Raw genomic sequence first — 27110 nt, forward strand, 5'->3', positions numbered from 1 at the left:
AGCAGGTGTTATCAAAGGGTGTGATCCCCTTGCCCTGACTAGAAAAGGTGTCCCTATTTGTCAGAAGTGCATACCTCTGCCAACTAGAGACAGCCGGTTCTAACAAAAACCTTTCCTAAAGAGGCAGTTGCCGGATCCAAGGAAAAACCCCACTGCATATTATAAGAAATCGATAGAGGCGGCGTCCTCCACAGTGAAGACGCTAGCTGACAGTTATTTTTTGGCTTGTTGGTACCAGTGGATATATGGAGACAAATCCATATGAAGGACCATGCGTTGGAGCTGGGTGGCACATGGGATGAGATCAGAGCATGGGATAAATAGCGCAAGCTTGGTGAGAAGCCCAAAGCAGAGCTATTGGCTTTACCGGGGCGTATTATCACCTACATGCACTCCCTTATCCTATGGTGGGTTACTGAGGCAGGTTACTCCAAAAGGTTCTCATGTTAGGGACAGCACCCCATGAGGAAAGTTCAACCCATCTATCATCCTGAAATACCGGAACTGCGCAACTCCACACATACTGTAATAAGACCGCGAGTCGACGCTCGGTTTCAAGTGCAATGGATCTACACTACTTGAAAAAGGAACGAGGTCCTTTCCCTAAAGAGTCTGTTGCCGGATCCAAGGAAAAACCGCAGTGCATAATATAAGGAATTGACATAGGCGGCCTCCTCCACAGTGATGACGCCAGCTGACATAGTTTTTTTTTGGCTTGTTAGTACCGGTGGATATATGGAGACAGGTCCAAACGCAGGACCATGCGTTGGAGCTGGGTGGCACATGAGATGAGATTAGAGCATTGGATAAGGAGCGCAAGCTTGGTGGGAAGCCCAAAGCAGAGCTATTGGCTTTACCAGGCCGTATTATCACCTACATGCACTCCCTTATCCCGTGGAAGAGAGTGGATTAAGTTAAGTTGACTGTGTCTCATGAGAAGGAGGACAAGAGTGTGTCGGAGTTCTTTACCAGATTTGAAGGGCTGTTTATATATTTGAATGGTTAGGATTTGTCACAAGAGAGTGGTGTCCGTGTGTTTGTGAACAGATTTGTCACTAATTTGGTCCCTGAGGTTGCAACCAGGTTGCAAGCCTCGGAAAGTACCTAGACGACTTCCTCTCCATTGGTCATATTGAGTATGGCACAGTATTATGAGCATAGATAGAATGAGGACAAGGAAACTGTAGAGAAGAAGTCAAAAGATATGAAGACGAGGGTGTTGATGCAGCAAGTTGCAAGAGGAAGAGGAAGAGGACGTGGTTCAGGTTCAGGTCCACGGCCAACTCGATCTAACAGGGGTCGTGCTTCAGGTGCACCTGTGGCACCCAACCAATGTGTGTACTGTAAGAAAGATGGACATTGGCGGAGCAAGTGCCCGGGACTGTTGCAGAGAGGTGGGGCTCCAAGAGGTCGGGGTTTTGGAGGACGTGGAGGAGGAGGCCGAGGGGGATACAGTCAGAGGACATATCTTACAATAGGCAGAGCGGGAACTATTTTGACGACCCTCTGGGAAGACAATACTACCATGACGACTATGATATGGACTAAGTGACAGGGTTGTCTCACAGTTATGACAGCCAGGGTCAGGGCAAGGGACTACTTCCGGTGCCTGTAGATCAGCGTGGACCAGATGTTACTGCAGATCGACAAGGTACTACTGAAAAAAAATTGTGTTGATACAGGGGCTATGAATAGCTCTGTTTCCCGCTCACTGGTCACGGGGGCTGCTCTGTCTGGCAAAAACAATGTTTTGGTGGGTTTTTCAGGCATACCAGTTGTTAGCCCCATTTCCAAGCCTCTCTCTTTGACTATTGGCCGCTTTACGGTGGACTCACCATTTCTACGGACGTCAAATTGTGGGGAGAACTTACTAGGATTGGTTCTATTAAAAAGGTTGCGTGCACCAGATTACTGTTTCCCAGACGGTGTTTGCAAGACTCTTGGTCTGCAAGTGGCTAGCGACAAACAATGCCTTGCCAAAGATGCCCCCCTTCCTTCTGAGTTCCGAGATGTACCACACATGCTATAGGCTACAGGTGATACTGATGTGGGTTTGCTTCAGATCCCGCCAGTCTGTATACAGATCAAGAATAATGCAATATTGCCCAGAATTTCCGAATACAAGATATCCTAGGCAGGAGAAAGGGCTTTGTTGCAAATAATACTGGAATTGATTAAGTCTGATGTGGTTGAAGAGACAGCAGCAAATGTGTGCAATAGCCCTATTCTCCCTATCCTAAAAAAGACACCATTGGACTCTTCTGATGCCCCCCTGATGTTTATCGTTTTGTCACTGACCTTAGAGAGGTTAATAAAAGTGTGGTTTCCCAGTATCCTGTTGTCCTTGACATTACAATGATCCTGACCATGATCCCCCCATCAGCCAAATTCTTTCAGTGATAGATTTGAAAAATGCTTTCTTTAACCACATTGCTGCTGTGCATTTTCCCCCACTTTGCTGACTTTTCATTTACTCCATGTTTCATGACGAGCTCAGCTCGTCATCAGCACAGCTTCACTGTGCCTCATGACGAGCTGAGCTCGTCATGAGCATCGAAGGGGTTAGTATTCCAATCCATCCAGATAGCTGATATCTATTTGGATTTGCAATAGCCAGTTGGAGCTTTAGATTTTGTTGTGCTCTACAAGACAATACAAAAAACCCAAGTATTTTGGTAATGTGTTGCATCAATACGTTGACGAACTCCTAGTGGCATCGGACACTGAAAAAGGATGTAAAGAATCAGTGGTTAAATTACTACTGCATTTGACACACCATGGACACAAGGAGCTCCATAACTAAGTTCCAATATTGTCAACTGGAACTCACTTACTTAGGCCACCTACTGTTAAAGGAGGGTCGCAAACTAACACCTGAGCGCATAGCGGCTATCACTATTATGCCTGTTCCTAAGACGCAAAGCGAGGTACGCGCGTTCCTGGGGATAACTTTGCCTTATCTGCACTGGATCCCAAACTTTTCCTTACTAACAAAACCCCTTCTGTACCTCACCACCAAGGACGTGCATGAATCACTACCCTGGACACCTGCATGCCAGCAAGCTTTTGAACAATGAAAGGTTGAGCTTTGTTCTGCTCTTGTTCTTGGTACTCCTGACTACCAGAAGTCTTTTGTGCTCTATGTACATGAGGCGGACGTTTGTGCGCTTTCTGTTCTAACACAGGGTTTCGGTGATAAGGAGAGACCCTACGCTTACTTCTCCGATATCCTTGTTAATGTTGCAAGAGCGCTCCTGAGTTGTCTGAGAGCTAATGCAGCGGTGGCGGTATCTATCAGACAATCAGCAGGGCTCGATCTTGATACTGACCTCACAGTTATGGTACCTCATGCTGTGGACATGTGTTTGAACAAGACAAAGACGCAGCACCTCACAAGTGCGCGTCTCAATGGATATGAGCCAACATTATTTGCTCTGAAACATTACCATCAAAAGATGTACTACCTTGAACCCAGGCGCGTTAATACACCTCCCTTTGGAAGAAAAGGACAATGATATCCATGATTGTTTATTTCAGGCCAAGGAGGAAACGAAGGGATGGGTAGACCTGACTGATGTTCCCTTATCTGACTCCAAAGGGGAACTATATGTCGATGGCTCTGGTTTCAAATTGCCGGATGGCACTACTACTGCTGCGTACGCAATCACCATGTTACACACTGTAGTTGAGAAATCTCACATTCCATACCAGTCGGTCCAAGCTGCAGAGTTAGCTGCCCTCCTTAGGGCCTGTGAATAAGGGACTGGCTGTTAATCAATCAATCAATTAATTTGTAAAGTGCGCTACAGAATGGGCATGCCAGCGTTCACATCTCAAGGCGCTGAAGGGAGGGGGGCTGCCGCTACTGCTCGAATAGCCAGGTCTTGAGGTATTTCCTGAAGGTCAGATTGTTTCGCGGTCAGTCGTAGGTGTGCGGGGAGGGAGTTCCATATCTTGGCTGCCAGGTAGGAGAACGATCTTCCTCCGGTGGTAGTTCTGCGAATCCGATGGACGGTGGCGAGGGCGAGGGCGAGGCTAGAGGAGCGGAGCTGGCGGGTGGAAGTGTAGAACGACAGGCGGTTGTTGAGGTATACGGGGCCTGTGTCGTGGAGCGCTTTGAGTGTGTGGGTGAGCAGCCTGAATGTGATCCTCTTGCTGACGGGGAGCCAGTGCACGTTTCTCAGGTGGGCAGATATATGGCTGTGGCGAGGGATGTCGAGGATGAGTTGTGCGGAGGCGTTCTGTATGCGTTGAACGCATTTCTGAAGTTTGGCTGTGGTTTCTGCATACATGGCGTTTCCGTAGTCCAGTCGGCTGGTGACGTGGGCCTGGGTGACCATCTTTCTGGTTTCGGTGGGGATCCAACGGAAGATCTTTCGGAGCATGTGCAGGGTGTGGAAACATGAGTACGAGACTGCGTTGACTTGCTTGGTCATCGTGAGGGAGGAGTACAGGATGAATCCCAGGTTGCGTGCGTGGTCCGTGGGTATCGGTGCGGTGCCCAGTGTCGTAGGCCACCAGGAGTCGTCCCAGGCGGATGGGGATTGACCGACGATGAGGACTTCCGTCTTGTTCGAGTTGAGCTTCAGATGGCTGAGCTTCATCCATTCTGCGACATCTTTCATTCCGTCCTGGAAGATGGCTTTGGCGGTGAGGGAGTCTTTGGTGAGGGAGAGTATCAGTTGGGTGTCGTCGGCGTAAGAGATGATGTTGATGTTGTGTTTGCGTGCGATGGCGGCGAGGGGGCTCATGTAGATGTTGAAGAGGGTAGGGCTGAGTGAGGAGCCCTGGAGTACGCCGCAAATGATCTTGGAGGCCTCGGAGCGGAAGGGTGGGAGGCGGACTCTCTGGGTTTTATCGGAGAGGAATGATGTGATCTAGTCTAGGGCCTTTCCTTGGATCCAAGTGTTGTAGAGGCGGGTTATAAGGGTGCGGTGGCAGACGTGTCAAAGGCTGCCAAGAGGTCGAGGAGGATGAGGGCGGCTGTCTCTCCGGTGTCCATCAGGGTCCTGATGTCATCGGTGGCTGTGATGAGGGCGGTCTCTGTGCTGTGGTTGGCTTGGAATCCGGACTGGGATGGGTTGAGCGAGTTGTTTTCTTCGAGGAATGCTGTCAGCTGTTTGTTGACAGTCTTCTCGATGACTTTAGCCGGGAAGGGGAGGAGAGAGATGGGTCGGAAGTTCTTGAGGTCTTTGGGGTCTACACTGACAGCCAGTATGCGTTTGGTGGCCCATAATTTTGGGTGCCTCTGGGCAGAGAGGGTTCCTGACCTTGCATGGGCAGAAAATACAGCATGGCCACTAATACTGAGATTTTTATCAGCATTGACACATCCTGACAAGCTGGCTATAATAAAATGGAGTGCCCACAAAGCTATCACAGATGATGTGGAGTAACATAACGAGTTTATAGACCAAACAGCTAAGGAGACAGCTATATCAATGATGAACAAGATGTTTGTAGCAGGTCCTGCTAGATGGGTTCCAAACAATGAGATGTTCAAGGATTCAGTGGAAAGTGTGATGGAAATACAGAGAGAGGCGACTGTAGATGAACTGGAAATGTGGGAGAGGATGGGTGTTGGACTGACTTGTCAGGAAAGCAGAGATGGTTCTTGCCTAATGCTTTTTTTCTCCCTGTAGTCACCATGGCCCGGCACACACTAGTGCCAAAAGAATATGCAAGCTAGTAGACTCACTATGGCAGAATGATAATATCCCTAAGGTTGCCACGCACTTGGTGCAACGCTGTCTTATCTGTCTAAAACACAATCCTGGGAGGGACACCCCTACACCTGCTGGTAATTTTGCACCACCTTCCTTTCCTTTCAAGGATCTTCAGATGGATTTTATCAAAATGGAACGAGTAAAAAATTTGACCTATGAACTAGTGGTAGTTTGTGCATTCAGTAAATGGATTGAGGCTTACCCCACTAAGGAGAATACGGCCATGGCAACAGCAAAGGCACCTTTAAAACAGTATTTCCCATGCTACAGAGTGTCACTTGTGATCAGGAGTGACAATGGGAGCCATTGCAATGCCAAAGTCATTGATTTGGTGTGCAAGGGCTTGCAAAATAAGTAGAAATTCTATGCAGTTAACCACCCCCAATCAGCAGGCCTTTTTGAGAAGTACAATGGTACTCTCAAGCTAAAGCTAGTGAAAATTCATGAAAGTACAGGATTGCAATGGCCAGATGCGTTGACCTTAGCATTTTTATCTACAAGAGTAAACAGGTGCTGCTCGCCACTCGTACAGCTGTCAAACTAGACAGGCGAAGCACTGGGTCCATGCATCGCTCGTAAAGAAGGTGCCTCTGCCGCTTCCATACATCGACTGGGTTCTGGAAGGGATCACCGACCAGGAAGGTGAGCTGGTGCCTCTCTTCGTTCCTTTCTCCAATGCCCGGTTGAGATGGGCACAGACGACGAGGAGAGTGACGAGGCCTTATTGAGGTGATTCCCCCTGAGATAAGGGCCGCCCCGGATGCTCCAGCTCCTGGTGTATAAACACCCGAGTCCAGAGGCCCAACTGAATGTGAATTCTTGTCTCTGTGGATGAACAAGTGCCTGGGCGCATCAGGTAAAATCTGCTGTCCGACCGAAGTACAGTCCACCAGCAGGGCAATCCAAGAGCTATGGAACGACTTGAGCTTAGGGTGTAGGTGCTGTGTCTCTGGTGCCTACTTTAGACTAGAGTGAAGAACACTGGTGCACTGCCCTGGATGCTGGACAGGATCATTAAGGGTGTATGCCCAGGAGGGAGTTTGCCCGATCCTGAAAGAAGAAGGATTTGTTTCTCAGTAAGGGACGCAATTGTTTCCAGCAAGGGTTGTGATTGTGCAGTTCTTCCTAGGGAGTGCTTAATGAACAATAGGAGCCTGCCTGTGAGGCTCATAACGGACACAGGAAAGATGAATACCCCTCTGGTCGGTTGTATTTGTGGCTCCAATTCTTGAAAGTATTTTCTATGTACCTGTTTGGTCGTGCAATCATGAGAGAGGAGCATCCTCTCTCCGATGCAGCAGAATGGTCCATGGTGGTCCAGCTGGTCTACTGGAAGTGGGGTAGTGGTGGTGGTGTTTATTCTTATGGTGACGATAGCACTGTTTGGGGTAGTCTGGTATTTAGAGGAACAACACCCTGTGCATACTTTAATAGGGACTAGCTGAGAACTTGTTTATTTCCTTGGCCCTACATAAAGAAAGACATAGACAAACTTAAACATAGAATGCATTCATGCAAATGCTTCATCAAGTAAATAGCAGTACTAATGCCAGGAAGTGTTAGGTGTATGGACTGCTCCCCTCAGTTATGCATACAAATGACTTACTGATATTGTTGCCCTTGTCATTTCTAGGTAGCTGTGAAGCCTAGTTTCAACTGCTCTCTATGGTTTATATGCCTTTCTATGCGGATGCGATGAAAATGTCTAAGGCTGACTATGAGGCAGTTTTAGATTATATAGTGGTACATCAAGGATATACACCTGGGACAGATGGAATGGAGGGTACCATACACTCGGACGCTTGTATAAATGTTTTCACAGTCCACGAAAATGTCACATGGTTACGAAATGAAGTACTAGACTGCCAAGGATTCAATACCATTGAATACTTTAAATGTTTCCAAGAGTGCAATATCACTGAAGATAAAGCTATGCCGGTTCCTTTGATAAACGCAACATCTAGTTTCTGTGTTCAAGGGTCAGGTAATGTTTCCGTAGGACAGCTCCATTGTAAATACACCTATCAATTGAATACAGATGAAATTGACCAAACAGTTACCTCCCTACAGCAATTCATCGATATAATGAAGGGTAATGTGCCGTTCTGGGGTCCTATGTTTAATAGCAGTGACATACGTTGCCTTGCCAGAGTAGTTGAGGGAGCCATTAACACTGCTGCTGGTATACTGACTAATATTACAGTTGAGCTCCAAGCTACGAGACTTGTCTCGCTTCAAAATCGGATGGTTTTAGATGTCATTCTAGCTGACAGGGGTGGAGCATGCAAGGTCATCTGCAGCAGTTGCTGCGTTTATACATTCGATAGTGCCCCGACTGTATTTTCTTCAATACAGAAATTACACAAACTTGCCTCAGAGATTCACCAAGACACAGGTTCATGGTCCCTCACAGGGCGGCTCTACGGTCTGCTGGCTTAATGAGGTTGGTAGATAGTTCTTGTCCTAATAGCCATCACAGGGGTCATCTTTGCCTGTTGTTTGTGCATCAATTGCCTCTCAGCCTGTTGCCCGTATAGTGTGAGTAAACTCACCACCAGCATTTCACTGCCGAAACAGGATAATAAGTACTCCCCCATGAGGATGCAAGAAATTCAATGATGCTGATTGACGAAGGAATATTCGAATATTAAATGACGTTTCTTTCATGCTCGCATTTGCTTTGATTTCGTTTTGCAATATGAATGACTATGTAATTCTCCTCATCCCACTTAGAGTTGTAAAGAACCTTCCGGATAGCAATAAGGCTTTTAGCCACATATGCTAAAAGGAGAGTCTGTTAGGTTTGAAATTCCCTTTTCCGTTGTGCACTTACACATGCTATATTAGGTTAGAAATATGTGGCTAAATAGACGCCATTTGTATTCATGTTATGCAACTCACTGAGTCATCCTTGCAACTTGTAAACTTTAGTTAGCTTGTGTGACTCCATTTTGTATTCCACAATCAATAGAAGACAGGTAAAGCTGTGCTCGTACTAGGCCTTATTTTTAATCTGCTTGCCTCAGTAGCACTCTGTGTTTCGTTATTATTTTTTCTCTCCTGTTCAGGGCTGTAACCCGACTTGCTAATGAACTGATGATCTTTCTTTGCATTCCAATCTCAATGTGTAGCTCTGCTTTCACATTAGGAGATGCTGAGACTCTGCACAGTGGCCTTGGGCTACTGATAGTGCACCCATCTGGCAGGTGTTAGCTCATCACTCTGGTAACTTTCCATTAGAGTCACGGGTGAAGCCTCCTGAAGGGTTTATTATGTATTAGCGAACCCTGGGGCGTCAGTCCTCTCTGCAGACATCTTAGCGGTAATGCCTGACTGGGACCCTCTGCAGAGTATATGCTGAATAAAGTAAGTTTGTATTCTCTACTGTCTGACTGACTGTTCATTTTGGGGAAGGCATGGCCGGTGGTTGTAAATGACCCGTGAGGCCCTAGAGGGCCCCGTTCTTCAGAGAAACAATGCTGTTTGGGGTTAAAGCTGTCAACGTATCCCAAAGGCGGCAAGGGGATAGACAAGGTAACTCTCTGCGGTTGCCATCCAGGTTCATAGAGAGCCTCCATTCTGTTTGAACGATATCATTACTTATGGCACTAATGGCCCATTCTAGCATCTGATCAATTGAAGTCGGTTTTACCAACAGAGATGAAACAACTCCGCAATCGTCCACTTTTTTCCTACCCATGATGAAGGCAGGGGACCTGTATACTAAGGGCATGGGTAAATAACAGCAAACTTACACAAACTTACACAGAGTCCTGAAGAAAAGTAGAGACCACTATTCAACATTTTACATTGTAAACAGTACCTTTCAGATGTTAGTTCAATTTCCAGAAGTGGCTTGGTAGCTTTGGCGACCTCAGATCAAATTGGAGGTTTGACTGTAAAGACCTCAAAAGAGTGGGCCCTGACCAATCTTGAACAGCCGCTGATGGGCTCAGACAGGCCATCTCTTTGCCCGGTGTTTTCCCGGGCACGTCTTACAAAGCGGGGACTCCCAGCAAAATAAAAACACACCTCCGGGTGCGGGATGAATGGTGTGAGCGGCGGCTGCCGCAAGCATCTCTGTGACCTGTGTTCCTGCCCCCACCAGCACAGTCAAGACGGGCGTCCAGTTGTTCTTTTGCAGGGGGGGACTTGAAAGAAAGCTTTGAAGGGCACAGAGGTCTACCCTTCCTGCAGTGGCTACAGACTCACTACAGGGTGGTATGCTGCTCTTAGTGTAGGAACAGGGCACAAGTGTGATGCTCCTACCTCTCATCTCCCAGGATGGTCCAATGTTGCTGGGGTGTGAATTTACCCTAAAAAATGAAAAGACAAGAGGCATTTGGAGAAACAGAAACATTTGGTTTAATTAAACACAGCAGCTGGGAGCCAGCACTCAGAGTTGGCTCTGTAGACTGTCTCAGAGGACAAGGGTGTTCAGCCGATCCTTATACATTTCACAAAGTATAATAAAACAATTACACATTCTCAAAAAGCACTTAAATCTGGACCTAAACCAGGAACCATAAATATGATTATCTGATAGGGTCAAAAGGTGGCTCTCGTTCTTGCATAGATATCATGGGGCACAATGTGTTTGTCCAGATGTCCGGCATGGAGCGTATGTGATAAGTGTGCGTGCAGTGTGCATGCTGTATCCAGATTGGTTGAGTGTTCCTAACTACATGTGACATCTAACTTTGTGGTATTTTGGGTATGTGAGCCCCTTCGACCAAAAGAGTTTTTTTGGAGCCAGTCTCCTTAGACTTGCTTGTGGTGCAGCTCCCTTTCTGGGGAATCGATTTGATCTGGGTTCTCCATGAGCGCACATTTGTCCCCAGGTTCAGTGTAATTCCACCTGTAGCATGTCTATCTATAAATATGGGCGCGGCTTGCCGGGACTGCCTAATCATGTATCTTGGGCTGGAAGTAGCTGGGGATGGATTTGACAACAACAATATAATTTCTATATTGCAAGTACATCCAACACGATGAACGTCACGATAGGTACATACAGCATAATCATTGCTATTACAGGTACATACCGCTTGGTCATTGCTATTAAGGGAACATACACTGGCATTACTGGTGTTGCAAGTACACAGGTTGTCATTACTGCGATCGCGGGTACATATAATCATTGCAGGCACTTTGGCTATGGTATACATTGATATCATGAAGATTGCATTGATCATCCTTAGTAAATGTATTGTGGTTACAGCATACTTTGACATCATGAGTTTTGAATTGATCAACATTATCATGGCTGTACGGTTTATGGCTGTTGCCTACAGTAATATTACAGGGACTGCATTTATTGGCAGTGCTGTTACTCTTTTGCATGTTTTGGCTAGTGTACACATTACATTACAGGGATTGCATTTGTTAGAATTATTGTAAAGATGCAAACTGTTGTTATCATATACACTGTAATTACAATGGTTGGTATTGGCAGTCTTAGGTGAACATATATCATGACATACATTGACATCGAATTCTTCCATTCATCAATTTTATCACCATTAAGACACACCTAAAGCTCCCTTTGTGCGTGGCTATCTAGAACAAATACACAAAGCTCAGGTGTCACTCAGCCCAGACTGAACAGAGAGCGGCAGAAGGCACCAAATTTATTTATTTATGGTCTTGTATCGCGCCTGAATCAGCCCCGAAGGGGTATCTCCGCGCGTAGCTTGCATGATTTGGGCAGACTGTAGTAAGTGGGGTGACAAAAAGAGAGTGGCCATGTTATTCGTGTGAGAACAGGTGAGTTTTTAATTTTTTCCTAAAGGAAAAGAGATTGGGAATTAGCCTCAGCTGAGGTGGAAGAGAATTCCACAACAAGGGGCCTTTATAGGAGGGTGCACGCCCCCCCTGTCTCGCTCTGGAGACTTTAGGAACATGCAGCAGCATGGTGTTGCTGGAGCGCAGAGCCCGTCCAGGAGAATAGGGAAGAAAAATTTCTCCCAGATATTTGGGGCCAGATCCATATATGCACTTATGCATAATGCAGCAGATTTTGAAGTTTATACGCTGTTGCACTGGGAGCCAATGGAGGTGGGAGAGAAGAGGGCGGGAAGGGGTACGGGGGGGGGCATTCAGGATGAGTCTTGCCGCAGTATTCTGCACCACCTGCAGTCTGCGTAGTTGTTCCTGGTTGGCGGAAATTAGTAGACTATTGCAATAGTCCACTCGTCCAAGGACTAGTGCCTGTACCAGCGTTTTCCTATAGATGTTGGGTAGGAAGGGGAAGATACGCCGTAGAAGACCAATTGTACGGAAACATGTTCCCGTAACCTGACTGACGTGATCTTTCATAATCAGAGCTTGGTCTAGGCATACTCCCAGATTTTTGATGGTCAGTTTGGGCGCTGGGACAGGTCCTAGCTCAAGTGGCCACCAATCTGGCGACCAGAGCAGAGTGGCCCCTCCGAACAACATGACCTCCGTTTTGGACACATTGCACTGGAGGAAGTTCTGAGCCATCCAGCCCGCCACTGCTCTCATGCCGTCTTGGAAGGATTTCATGATTTCCAAAATGGCCAAAGTCATTAAATGTCAACTTTCTAAAAGTGGCCTTTGCTATACTAATTTAAAATCCAACTTCAAAATGAGTTGAGATTTTAAGATGAAAGTCCAGTGACACCAAACTTGAATAGTCTTTCACTTCCCAAATGACCATCACACTTAAAATATGTAATAAGGTAATCAAAAGTGTTATCCAATGGAAGAGATAGGCCTTGCAGTAGTGAAAAACAACCAAGACATGTAAAACTTAAACGTCCAAGTCCTGCCCTTTAAATACATTGTACCCTGACTTTGGGTTATATAGGGCCTATCTTAGTGTTGACCTGTACCTATAAAAAAGGACATTTTGCGCCTGGGAAGAGGTTTTCTTTCCAGGTCGAGACAGCAGTGTATAACTGCACACACATGCTCTACAGTAGTTAGCCACAGACATGGTGGAGGGGCTACTTATGTGGGTGGCACAGTCAGTGCTGCATGCCCACTAATATAACTTAATTTACAGATCCTAGCCACATGCAGTGCCCTTTGCTAGGGACTTATAAGTAAATTAAATATACCACTTGGGGTAAGCCAATGTTACCAGGATTATGTGAGAGAGCACAAGTATTTTAGCATCAGCAGTGGTAAAGTGCACCGAGTACTAAAGCCAGCCAAAATGAGATCAGATAAATGGAGGAAGGCAGGCACTAAGTTTAGGGAAGACCACCCCAAAGCTGTCAGGTTTGAAACTGCATCATGCGGAAATGATTGTTTCGAAAAAATGATTCTCACAAACACATTTTATATGTCTCTTGCTGCACAATCTGTTTCCCTTATGACTTTTTAATTTTTATTTTTAGCAAATAATGTTTCCTACAAATTTGAACCAGAAAGATTTATTTTCGGTGCAGATTTTCCTCAAACGATTAATGCATTAGTTGCCTAATTCTGATATGTAGTTCCCACTATAATAGACAACTTTTATTTTTTAAGCATTACTGTTTCAAATTGGAAATCATTTCAAAGAATGTCAGACATGCAATATCCATTAGAGAAAAGAAAGTATGATGTAGATGCACAGAATGTTTTACACCTTTCTCCTCCAATCTAACAAAATTAGGACACATAACACTTTCTATCAAGAATCTGATTAAACAAACTGTGGTGTATTCAGTACTGCTTGAAGCTAACCCATCAACTTGTATTAATCCATTTGAAATATTAACATATTGTTAGATGATCCAAAACATAGTCTAGATACAAAATTAAAAATGTTTTTGCAAGTCACTTCTGTTATTCTACTATTTTCTTTGGATCTCTGTATTGACTAAATATTATCTCTTTATTTTTCCTTTTGTAGTCGATGAGGCCATGGCTGAAAACGCTCAGATGGATGGTAAACTGTCTTACTTTTTCAATGAGGATTTACCAATTTTAGATTTTTTTTAATTGTTCCTTCTCACAACCAATGAGATAATGCAGTAGGCGGTAGTCAGTAAAAGGCACTTGGAAGCAGTTGGATCCTCTAAAAGTGTGCACAGTTACTTCCAAGAAACATGAAAGCAGAGACACATGTCTTTATTCATGGCGCAACGGCCACCAGCCACTCTGCCTTAGTTCATCCTCATTGTTCGAAAATGTGCATTGTGTGCCACTGCATCTATTTCTAAATGGCAACAGTGTATTCAACCAGATTTGCCCCACCTCATCAGTGTCCACTTGCTTCCCCTGCATGCTGTCATCACCTTCACCCACCTGAAGATGCTCATATGCCTAAAATAAAATATACAGAAATAAGCCATTTCTGTCACTGTAGCAAACAGTGTAACTCCCCATCTGGCTATTTCCTCCTTGAAATCCCTCTTGAGTCCTTCATGAAAATCTAAAATCTCTTTTCAGCAGCATGGTAACATGACATCATGCTTCCCACCTGGGGGACAGTTTGTTACAGCCCTTCCAGTTCATGCACCCCAAAACCTATAATGCTCCCACCCTTGTCGTCCACTTATATTGCCCATAGTTACGAAGTACTATTATATGGAGTGGGGGGTTACTAAAAATGTCCACCTGAAAATAATGGAAAAATGACAAGAGGGTTTTGGGTGGTAAACTATGTTTTAAATCCTGAATATGACGTGGCATTTAATGTATGTGGTAGGGTTGGTTTGAACATTAATGTCACAATTGACAGCTGTCTTTCAGTTTTGATACAACTTTATCATTTTATTTACAAGGTGTTACGTTTTGGAGGTAGTACACATTATTGGATTCTCTTTGTGTAAGACCTTTCTTGCATACATCTTCAGACTGCTTGCAGTTGCTTCCTCACGTTGCCCCTAGAATTTAGTTCGCGTTCTGGGGAAACATTTGTAGAAGAATCAATACTGCGGTCCTTACTCTACTTTCTGGAAGGAGTATGAGCAAGGAGTCAGGTCAGTTTGCTTTCCCTCTTTGTTAAGGAGGTCTCTCAAAACTGGAATTACTTCTCACCCTTGTGAAGCTATTCCTAACTATTCAGATCACTCCTGTTTGTCACTTCCTAGACCTTTTCCTGTGTCTTCTTATGGCTATCCCCTGATTATGATGATGACCAAGGCTTCCATAGTGTTTCCTCCATGGAGAGGGTGAAATGTATTCCCAAAATGGCAGCCTCAGCTGATGAGCTCCTGTTTCTCCTCCAACTGAAAATTGTCGTCAGGATGGGCTGCCATGTACTAGTGGAGAGTGGTACTACTACCAGTGGAACCCAAAGGTTCTGATTATTGCAGCAATTAAGTGACTTTTTAAAAGGGAACGGAGATATCCTTAAAGTCTATTTCCTTGTGTTAATGAAAAGGTAAATACTATTGGACAAAGGTTATACGAAGCTTCCTCAGTAAATCCTGATTGATATCCACTTGGCAAACTTGACAGGGAAGACTACTCTAATTGCAGAGGACATTGTAACTTCAGAGCGTTTTCCTAGGAAGGCAAAGGTTCTCGCGACCCCGAGACATTTGCACGGTATTAGTCTCTTTTGTATGCAAGGTTCAGGCTATGTGTAATGTATTTAAATGTGGGGTTATGGATGTTAAGTGAATAAAATGAGTTTTAAGTATGTTTTATGTATTTGTAAGATTGTATGAAGTGTTTTAAACAAAATTAAATTTATGTCAATGTTTTATGGTTATCTTTTAATCGCATCGAGATTTATACTACTACTACTATTAATATATAGTTGCCTGACTATATAATGGTCCCCAATTTTTGGGCTGTGATATTCTGGGAAGTCGATATTCCCAACTTCCCAACTCAACATGTCATACCTCCATGGATTCAGAGAAATCACCTTAGCAATTGAAGATGGACTGTTTCTTTTAGGGTGGACCAAAACTGAATATTGATGATGTTTGTTTGTTATCTAGTTATGTTAGAAAAGCTAAGCTTTTGGGGGTAGGTTAAATTGGTGATGATATCAAGAAGGATACAGGAAATGATTTTATCCTTGCGGTGATTTGTTCTTGATCCCCTTACCTTGAATGCTGATTCTCAGAGAGTTGCCTAAGTTAAGTCTCCTATTACAGAACTTGTACGACAGGCTAACTGAACTAAGCAAACATTTCCCTGGTTGGATGTTATTTGCGAGACATCGTTGACAGTTCATGCTGCAGGTACCTTGGATTGCTTGGGAAGACTCGCCTAAGACAAGCCTGTCTGTGCCCGTCCGTGCCAGACCGCTGCCAGACTGCTGCCAGACTGCTGCCAGGTCCCCTCCATGCGGTACAATTTTTTTTTGAATGGCCATTATTAAATACTCTTGCTCAGAGCTACTTTCGCTTAACACCCCCCTTTACCCCAGTAACAGCGAAGACCATCCTATACACGTGTCGCTAGCTTCTCCCTGCCATCTTAGGTGTCTATACGGAAATGTGCGCTCCCTCCCTAAGCATGCCCTTGAAATATGGGCCCTACTTGATCAGGAATCACCAGATCTCTTTTTCATCACGGAGACCTGGCTCCAAGAAACGTCCTGCCTGGATTTAGCCATTGCTATACCTACGGGATATAGTATTTTAAGATTGGACAGAACAGCTAAAAGAGGAGGAGGTACTGCAATAATCTACAAATCATTCATAAAACTTTTGGCCATTGACACACAAATCACTGAATGGGGTGAATTCCTTATCTTCTCCCTCGGTCTGAATGACAGAGGATCCTGGAAAGGAGCGCTCATCTACAGACCACCAGAAAATAAAACCTATTTTGCGACCCAACTACTGGAAATTCTGGCCCCTCATGTCCTAGCATGTAAAAACTTCCTCTTAATAGGAAATGTTAACTATCATATAGAACTGCAGCAGGACACCCATACCTCTGAACTAATGGACAATATCAAGGCGATGGGCCTGACGCTATTAGAAACAGGTCCGACCCACAAGGCCGGTCACACTTTAGACTTCCTCTGCACCAACTCACAAGCAGTCCAAATTGTCGAGCTCTACCCAATCCTATGGTCTGACCATGTGATATTAAATTCAATATCCAAGTCAACTCGACAAAACCTACCCACTCAAAAAAGGTAAAAATGAGTAGGCCCTGGAATAAAATCAATTCAGACTCCTTTGCTAGCGTCTTCACGCCTTCCTCTATAACCCCTAACTCTGACCCAGATAAGGTGGTAAAAGACCTAGACAAAGCAATTGAGTTGGCTTTAGACCATATAGCCCCAATTCTGCAAACAAAATGCCCAAACACTAGATCCCCTTAGTTTACACCAGACCTTAAATCAATGAAACAGGTTATGAGGTGCACCGAGCGCAAATGGAGGAAAACAAAAGAGCCTCTAGATAAACAGCTTTACAAATCTGCACATAAAGAATACATGAGCCATATAGCCACAGCAAAGAAAGCTTACCTAGGTACCAGAATTGAACTGGCTGGTAACTCACATAAAGAACTATATTCTATAGTAAAGGAATTCTCTAATCCCTCCTCCTGCCAACCATCAACTACCGAGTCCCAAGAATGGGCTGACAGGCTCTCCACCTTTTTCAAGGATAAAATTGATATAATTCATAAGTCCTTTCCTAGCAAGACTGAATCCCTCAACACCGAGGACAATCACATATGTCCACCTAATCTGCCTACCCCGGAAGCCACATCCTTGCCTAAACCCCTTCTCGAATTCCAAACTATTACGGTGGGAGAAGTCACAGACAAATTAAAGAAAGTAAAATCAGGTTCCCCTAGTGATCCCGCATCGGCCCAGATCCTGACAAAAATAGCTCCTGCTATGATGACTGAATTAACGGAAATCTTTAACCTATCTTTAGCCCAAGCCATCTTTCCTGTGTCCTGGAAAGAATCTACTGTAAGACCCATCTTAAAAAAGAACAATTCTGACCCAGAGCAACCAGTAAATTACCGTCCTATCTCTCTTTTGCCACTCTTTGGCAAAATAATGGAATCATTAATCAATACTCAATTAACTAAACATCTAGAGGACAACATGTTACTGGACACCACCCAATCGGGCTTCATAGCCTGCCACAGCACCGAGACTGCTCTCCAGGAGGTTGTGGATAACATCCGGCTGTCCCTGGACGTCAAGCAATTGGCCATCCTGATTTTACTTGACCTGTCGGCGGCCTTCGACACCATCTCTCATAGCGTCCTATTAAAGGGGCTAGCTGAGATTGGTGTCGAGGGTCAAGCACATAGATGGATTCAGAGCTATCTGACAGGGAGGCGGTCTAAGGTCAAAACAGGCTCGTTCTCGTCATCTTACGTGGACAATGATAAAGGAGTCCGACAGAGCACGATCTTGAGCCCAACTTTATTTAATATATACCTATCGCCTCTAGCTAAAGTAATCAAAGCACATGGCTTTGAGATGGTATCTTACGCCGACGATACCCAGATCCTGATAACCCTAGGACCAAACCACTTAGTTGCCAAAGTGAGATTCCAACAGTGCATGATCTCCATTAAAGAATGGATGACCACCAACTACTTAATGCTAAATGCCGCGAAAACTGAAATTCTGCTATTTGGCAAGGCCAATGAAATCTAGTCGGAAGAGTGGTGGCCATCATCCCTAGGCCCTTGCCCTGCTCCTAAAAATTCAGCAAGGAATTTGGGAATCATCATTGATGACAAACTGACCCTGTCCCAACACATAATCAAAGTGGTTCACACCAGCATTGGGCAAATGAGAAGCCTTAGAAAAATCTTCAAGTGGATTCCACTCGCTTCCCAGAAACCCCTCATCCAGAACCTCATAATCAGTCACCTTGATTATAGGAACGCACTATTGGCTGACATGAACTAAGGTCTCTTAACTAAACTTCAGATCCTGCAAAACTCTGACGCAAGGCTGATTCTTGACCTCCCTCCCCGCACCCCTTCTGCTCCGTGCCTCAGGACTCTTCATTGGCTCCCAACAAGAAAGAGCATCAAATTTAAGATCTGCTGCCTAGTGCACAAGTCCATAAACGGACAGGGACCAAAGTACCTTCAGAGAAAACTCCAGGGCTACTGCCCGGGAAGGACTTTACGCTCATCAAATAAACATCTTTTAAATAGTCCCAAAGGTCAGGACTGTCAGAAATGGGGACAGAAGTTTCTACAAAATAGGCCCCACCACCTGGAATTCCTTACCATTATCTATTAGAACCGACCCTAACCACAAAACGTTCCGCAAGATCTAAAAACCTGGCTATTTTAAATCTGTCAACTGCCCATAGTCTCTCTAACTTTTAGACTCAGCAAGTGCTCTGAGACCGAACGGTGACATATGCGCTATACAAAAATAAATACATAACATAACATAACATAACATTGCTGATGAGCTATGTTTTGAGGTTACAAATGAAACTGAAGTTCTACCAAGCAGGTGAACTCAGCGGCCAATATACCCCTTATTAACAGATCTCAATTATACATTTGTGGATTCCACTACTGGATCGAATTCAAATGGAAAATATATTCTAGGCTTTCTTGTTGCTGGGCAAAGGGCAGGCTGTTAAAAGTCATTATTTTGCAAACTAGTTGTTACTTTGGAAACTACTGATTCGTGAGCTTGATAAGCTCCAATTAAAAGAGGTGCCTATGTTAGTGATTTACTATTTTAAAGATCCTCAAAGACTGCTATCAGGGTCTAAATATTTCCATAATATTTACTTTTAGCATTTTCCTTGTAATCTTTGATGATAGTGGGAAATCCTGAGGTTTCTTCTGGTGCTTGTAGGAAATTCGAGTATTATATAGTGATACTAGTTAGGTCTCCCCATGTAATACTAACATGATACCCCAAAGATGGTCCTTGGATTCACTAAAATAAATACTTAGCTCAGTCACAGTAGTGGGGCAAAGAGCAGTCAGACTTTACTACTGGAACATGTGTTTAGCATTTAAGAGTACCTACGTGGAAGATTAGTAATTAATATGACTAAAAGGAAAACCCACACCAATTCATAAAAATATAACAGATTTTTATAAGAATGTAGACAAAAAATGAGCGAGATTGGATACAAATAACCAAAGTTAAGAGTATTGGAACAAATCATAAAGCAATGAAATTTATAAAGTTGATAAGAAAGAAATGAAATGAAGAATAAAACGTTTAAAGAAGCAAGGTGGGTTTATTAAACCTCATCCTAAAACAGCCAACAGCAACTGACAAAGTACAGAATTCTTATTAGAGTTACATTCTAAGATCTAAGAACACAGGTAAAGACTCATGAGTCTTAAAGGGGAAACGGAGAGGATATCACACATCTCCCTTCCTTTCATTTAAATAAATAAAGGAAAAAGCAAAAATATATTATTAAGCATATGCAAATTAAAATTTAGTAAACAAAAGATAAACACAAAGAAGAATAAACATGTTCAAACATAGTCTTTTAAATAACAAGGAGCTCTGCGAGTTCTTTGACTCCTTTTGAAAGAAGACGATGACCTGTCAAAGGAAGAGTTAGGAACAAGATGAAAATTATTGCACAAATCATCATTATGGATAGAGTCACTTGGGAGAGACAAATTAGGATTAACAACAACCACACGACTCTTATTCCAAATTCTTCCATCTTCTGTCTTAACAGCATTTTTGAAAATCTTAACAACCGCTCTAATGTCAGTATATTTAGACCACGGTTTGCGTCCTACTGGAGTCTTTATTTTTACAAAATCCCCCACTTTGACCTCCTGAAAACACACACTTTTCTTTTTGTCAAAGTATGCCTTGCGAGCATCTTGTTTAAGTACCTCCTCAGTTCTCCAATCACCAAGGTCATTGTTAACAAGACCTTTATTCAAGCACATCCACCCAGGACACAACAACGTGTTAGGAACCCTCCCTTTGAACAACTCGAATGGGGACCTACCAGTAGAAGAATGAGGGGCAAAACGATAAGTGTTAATCCTGTCCTGAAGAGTGGTCTTCCAATTTAAACCGGAAGAGCGAGCAAGCTGTATTGACTCTTTCAGTGTCTTATTAACCCTCTCAACAGCACCATTGGTTTCAGGATGGTATAGTGAACACCTTTTATGAACCACCCCACATTTCTTCAGAAAATCAACAAACAAAGAGGAACAGAATTGAGGACCATTGTCGGATAATAAACTATTAGGAAAACTTTCCTTATTAAACAAGGGCTCCAAAAACTTAATGATTGAATCAGAAGTAATTTCCCTGACCGCACAAACTTCAATCCATCTAGAGTAGAGATCAATTAACACTATAAGGTAAGGAGTATCAGAAACACCAGATAGTGGACCCAAAATGTCAATTGCAACCTCATCCCAAGGATGACTTGGTAAAGCCCTCTTGACCATAGGCATCTGCTTAGTTTTCAAAATCTTGTCACTAGAACAACAATCAGAACATTCTGTGACCATCCTCTCAATTTCTAGGTCCATGCCAGGCCACCAAAATTGCATGCGTAGAAACTCTTTAGTTTTTACAATGCCCAAATGTCCACAATGGGCATGAGACAACAATTTTTTTCTTTAAGTACTGGGAGGAACAAGTTTAGTACCTCGAGTCAAAAGACCTTCGTTTACAGAAAGTTCATCAGAAACCAATAACCAAGGCTTACTCAAACGAGTATTACTCTTTAAGGAAAAAATTACCTTTGAAATTTCTTCATCCTTCTCTAACTCTAATCTCCATTCAGATTCATCAATAGCACCATCTGTCACCTCACACATATTTGTAAATTCTTCCAGCTCACATGAATCATCCAACTCAGAATTATCACAGTCAAGCAATCTTGAAAAGCAATCAGCTGATCTGTTAGCTATCCCAGGAATATATTCAACCTCAAACTCAAATTCTTGCAAAGAAACAATCCATTTTCTAATTCTAGAAGATATGGCATCTAGTCCTTTTTTTGAAAACACCTCTCTCAAAGGCTTATGATCAGACAAAACGCAAACTTTTGTGCCCCAAATCAAGTTTTTAAACTTTCTTAAAGCCCAAAAAATTGCAAGAGACTCCTTTTCTATTACAGAGTAATTACACTCTGATCCTCTGAGGCAACAAGAAGAACAGCAGATCAAGAAATCTTAACCATTTCTCTTCTGAACCAAAACAGCTCCTAGTCCCTTATCACTTGCGTCAGTAAACATAACAGTAGGAAGACCAGGAACAAATGCGTGGAGGGAAGGCGCTTTATTCAACTCCTTCTTAATACTTAAAAATTCTGCCTTGCACTCACTTGACCAGACAAAAACAGCATTTTTCGCAGTCAACCTTCTTAAATTGTGGATTTTGTCTGCAAAATTAAAAATGAATTTACCATAAAACTCCACCATTCCCAAAAATGAGAGAAGTTCGTCTTTGCAAGTAGGTTCTTTCACTTTGTCAATGGCCTCAACTAACTCTTTCTTTGGAAAAACACCATTACCGGTGATACGGTGTCCTCAATAATTAACCTCTTGGACTCTGAATTCGCATTTAGACCTTTTTAAAGTCATTCCAGCACCATCCAAACGTTTCAATACCAAAGACACACGAGTATCATGCTCAAGAATGTTGCTACCATAAATTAATAAATCATCCTGATAGCACTTAACACCAATTAATCCCCTTAAAATTTTTGACATGATTCGTTGAAAAACAGAGGCCGCAGAAACAAGGCCAAAAGGTACTCTCTTAAATTTAAATGTACCCATAGGTGTAATGAAGGCAGTCAACTCTTGAGAAGAATCATCTAGCTCCACCTGATGGTAGGCGGAAGCTAAGTCAAGAGTAGTAAAATATTTAGCCCCTTCCAAAGTACAAAACATCTCATCTATGTTGGGAAGGGGAAACTTATCAACCACAACTTCTTTATTTAGTGATCTTAAATCAATGCAAAGACGAATCTCGCCAGTAGGTTTCTTTGCTATAACAACTGGAGCAAGCCATTCAGTTGCTTCAACCGGTTCAATAATGTTATTCTTAACAAGTTTATCTAGCTCTTCCTGAACTTTTACTTGCTCCATGAGAGGAATCCTCCTAACCTTTGCTACAACAGGGAGAGCATTATCTTTCAATTTTATGTGATGTTTGTAACCAAGCAAACATCCCAAATCCTCTTTAAAAACATTGGGAAATTGTTTTGCCATACTCAATGACAAGTTTCCGTCACTCATGTTACATACAGTATTAAATACCTCTTGAATCTGAACTTGAGGAGAGGCATTGGGATCAAGTTTAACACCTAATTGACGTTGATGTAACCAACCTAATAACGCATCACCTTTTTTAGACACATAAACTTTTCCCACAATAATGTGAGAACCAAGTTCTATCTCAGCCATGAAATATCCTAACATAGATTCTTAACTTTAAAATATATTAATGTTTAAGTCCCAGTATCGTTTTACTTTAAATATGCCTCCTGCTCTCCTCACCAGTGAATTAGACCAAATTTCAGCCGCTGTGAAGTCAACTCTTCGCTTCATAAATCAAAGAACAGCCGCAGGAGGAGAGACAAGGTCAGATTTCTTTGCTAAGTTGTTTAGTTGAGGTGATTTCCGATCGTCGCCAATATAAAGTTGATAAGAAAGAAATGAAATGAAGAATAAAACGTTTAAGGTGGGTTTATTAAACCTCATCCTAAAACAGCCAACAGCAACTGACAAAGTACAGAATTCTTATCGGAGTTACATTCTAAGATATAAGAACACAGGCAAAGGCTCATGAGTCTTAAAGGGGAAAGGGAGAGGACATCACAAAATTCAATGCTGAAACTTTACCATTGCGACCAAAGGGAGAAATCGTACTAGTGACAGTCGGGGATCCCACGGAGGGGTAAGGTTTTGCGAGTCCCAGGACCAAGTCACAACAGTCACTTTGATTTAATCTAGTCCAAGAGGCCAGGATGCAGAGTTGTCCTGGCTGTCCTTGGTGCTGAAGCGGGAGCTGCACGGAATACTGGGTTTACTGCTTAGATGGTGCCGGGAAGAAAACAGGTGCAAGAACTTTGATATAGGTCCAATGCCGTGGTCTGTTGAAGGTGTTGCCTGGTTTGCTCTTAACGTGGCATCGAGTACAGGAGTCGTTAACCAAACTGGTCACCAACAAAACTTGGTAGTAGTAAGGCCAGTGAATCAATACTTCACCATCTGCAGGTCCGAGGGGAAATAGTAGGCACCTGAAACCTGTCAGAGGTCAGTGCCATGTTTCTTACAATGCACTGGACCATTTCCTTTTGGGTGATCCCTTGGAGGCCCTGATGGACAGCAAGTCTTTGGTTCCAGGACAGGCTTTTCACTCTGGTGAGTAGGGAACTAACGCTTCTAGTCTAAGTGAGTTAGGAGTTGACTATGGCTCTGAAAATGGTCCGTCTGTCTGAGGGAGACAGTCTTCTGTCCAAGACAAGTCTCAGTCATGCTGTTCCAGGAGCGTTGCCACCGGTGCAGATTATACCACCTTTTGTTTGCCTAGCTCCTGTTGACACAAACCGGGTCTCTTCTTCGCCCTTTGTTGCAGTCTTCACAGATCTGAGGTTCTAGTGTCTGGGCGAACCATAAATCCTACATTTGGCTGTGTTAGGGGTGTGAGTGCAAGTGGGCAAAAGGCAATTTACCTCAGTAGCTAATCTGTTCCTGATGTGACGACACCTGGGAGAGGTTGTCACCTTTACATATTCATAAGTCTCTATTCTGCCACTATTGAAAATGTTTGAAACATTCTTTGTCTTTACAGACCAGGTAGCCCATTGTGAGTGTGGGGCTAGACATTTGGGGGTGTATGCCCACTGACCATCTGATGTCCTGCCTGCAATTTGCCTGGGGAGAGGGTGTCTGCATGCCTACCAGAGGCAGTGAATGCTTTGAAGCTCCCCACCTTGATGTACCACGTCACTAGCCATCCTGCCAGAGAGGACTGGTTACCTCCTTCCTGGCCAGTCCTTTTTCTGAGTCCTGGGTGTGTTCAGACTGCCTGGCAGGAGATCAGATCCCTGTCTTTGCGCTGGCTGTTGAAGGCTGCCAGCCAGGCGACACGAAAGGCTAGGGCAATGTGGTGGTCAACCTATAGGGTAGCAAGCTAAGTGCATGTCACATCAGCCTCTACACTGGAATTGTGCCAGGGATCAGGAGGCACGTTGTTTGATACCAAACATGACCATTTCAGCGGTACTGTAATGGAGCTGATGACCTAGATTGTGCCCGAGTGCCAACCCATGTTCTCCTATTGACTGCTAAACCCCTTAATGGAAAGGGCCACTATAGGGACATATGAACTTGCATTTATATGCCGGAACCTTTAATATGCTGCACTCTGCCTTCTGGGAATAGGAGGCCTATCCTAGGGGTAACTACCATAAATTAAAGATAGTGCCTTGAACTTGCAACACGTGGTGAGGGCAGAGTTGAGTTGTAGTAGTGTGCACTGTTCCTGCAGTCTGTAATAGCAGACTTGCTGTCATCTGTTTTCATAGGTCACTCAGGGTGGCGCAAATAGTGCTTCAGGTCCTGTTGATCCCTCTAACACCTATGCCCCAGGAGCCCTTCGTACCACTTTATTGGGAACTTATAAGGAGGTTAAAGTGTGTGCCAATTGAGAGTACCAATTTGCTACATCATGTTTTAGGGCAAGAGCACTGGCGTCAGGTTACCAGGCTTTAGTACACTTTCAGAGGCATAAACAAGCAGTTAGTAGTCTAAATGGAGGCAAAAAGTGGTGTGAACCCTGCAAAAAGACTGTTTTCCTACATACATTCCCCCCAGCTAACACGTCTAGGACACTCAACCCCACTTAGGGTGAGATTTCTTGACTTTTCCATTGAAAACACTTCTTGCACTCGCATCACGCGTTACAAGGGGGCACAGTGAGGTCTCCCTGTTTTGCCCTGCTTCTCTGACCCAGTTTCTGCCCTGTAACCACCCTGTAACTGCAGTCGCGATCTTACCCGATCTGCTAGTTGGCAGCGGGGGTCAAGCGGGGGTCGGGCGGCCGCTCCTGAAGAGATCCATTCAAAGTGATCAGAAGTAAGAAAAAGAAATGGAAAAAAATCTGTAGTAAGTGGCAAAAGCGGCTGCTAGTAGCTGGCAGCTGTAGGAGGGTGCGCCCTCGGTAGTGCTGGGGAGGCGACCTGACCAGGTCCAGTACAGCCTGCAGCCCAGCCTTGCATGCCCTGCTTGACCCCCCTCTTTTCCTTTCTTCCTTTCTTAGTCACACTCCCCAGCCACGACAGTCCACAACAGCCTAGAAATAGTCCAGAGCCTAGAGTGGCCAGGAGCACCAGAAGTTGCCCTACCTGTCCAGGGAGGGAAGAAGAAAATTAAGGGAAAAGTAATAGGGGGAGCCCCTGATCGCCTATCCCCTACCCCCTACAAACAGTGAACAACAGCAACTTGATTTGTGGTAGCAACTGACTAATCAAGTCACATCACATCTTTCGCGGGTCAGGAAAAACTCTTGATCCCCCCGCATTACAACCTGCATCAGTCCCTGTACAATAAGATCCAGAAAAATCAGAGGCGCTGTAGGAAAACCACAAGAAAAACCTAAAAGAGAAAAAGGGGGCCAACAAGTCGCGGTCAGCCACATCAGAACCCAGGACTCAGAATCAGTGATCGATCAACACAAGCAAGAACATGGATACTGACCTGGACAATGCCACAAAAGGCGCCCTGAGCCTCACTATCACCACTAGCCCAATCTCTAGAACTAGTGCCAAATGCAGCAAATGGCCACTAATAACAGTTCTCAAAAGTATGCAGCAGACTATCTCCGGAGAAACACAAAGCTAACTAGGAAGACAAGGAAGCTAAAGGAGCCATGCAAGACAATATCACCAATGACACCAATAACACAAAGAGTAGGCAACAGCGACAGCGATAACAAAATACTAAAGAATGAAAGAATGGAACAAGGGGATCTTATGCCCTCCATAGGAGTAGTAATTTGTTCTTTATTGAGGGTAGTTGTAGCACGGTTGATTTTATGTTTGAAAAACGGGTCTTTATATATATTTTTTTTATTGCTCGGGCTATTTTCTTGTTGTGACTACATGCTTGTTTTCAAACGCTAATAATTGAGCAACAGCAGCACCTGTTCTATTTTTCTTTTCATTTTCCAACTGTATTACCTGGCATGAGATCATCAGTAGCAAACCATAGATTTGGAATTCACTGATCTTTGCCTGACTTTACAGGAACTCTTTCCTGACCAGTCAGTACAGTGGAACATATGTTTTAATTTGAACACTTTTAACAACGAACACACTATATCATACAATGAATTAGCCTGGCCCTTGTAAATTGGTTATAATGGTTATTCAGTAGTTTTAACGCATGTATGTAGGAAAACGCGCCTTGAAAGATTCCTGAATTTCTTCCCACTAGGGTGGTACTAACAACCAAGACTTGGACCGTGTTATGTTGTCTAAGGATGTAGCAAAG

At 43.8% G+C, this 27110-nt stretch overlaps 1 protein-coding gene across 1 annotated transcript in view; it reads left to right on the top strand.

Moving 5' to 3' along the window:
• LOC147727785 (uncharacterized) overlaps positions 1-27110 on the top strand; it is a 1253841-nt gene that overhangs the window by 1101346 nt on the left and 125385 nt on the right. The window contains exon 10 of the mRNA XM_086963180.1: positions 13594-13629. Within this exon, the coding sequence (XP_086819306.1) occupies positions 13594-13629 (36 nt within the window). The remainder of the gene's footprint in view (positions 1-13593; positions 13630-27110) is intronic.

Source organism: Lissotriton vulgaris, chromosome 3_1 (assembly GCF_964263255.1).
Source record: "Lissotriton vulgaris chromosome 3_1, aLisVul1.2, whole genome shotgun sequence".
NCBI classification, from domain to species: Eukaryota; Metazoa; Chordata; class Amphibia; order Caudata; family Salamandridae; genus Lissotriton; species Lissotriton vulgaris.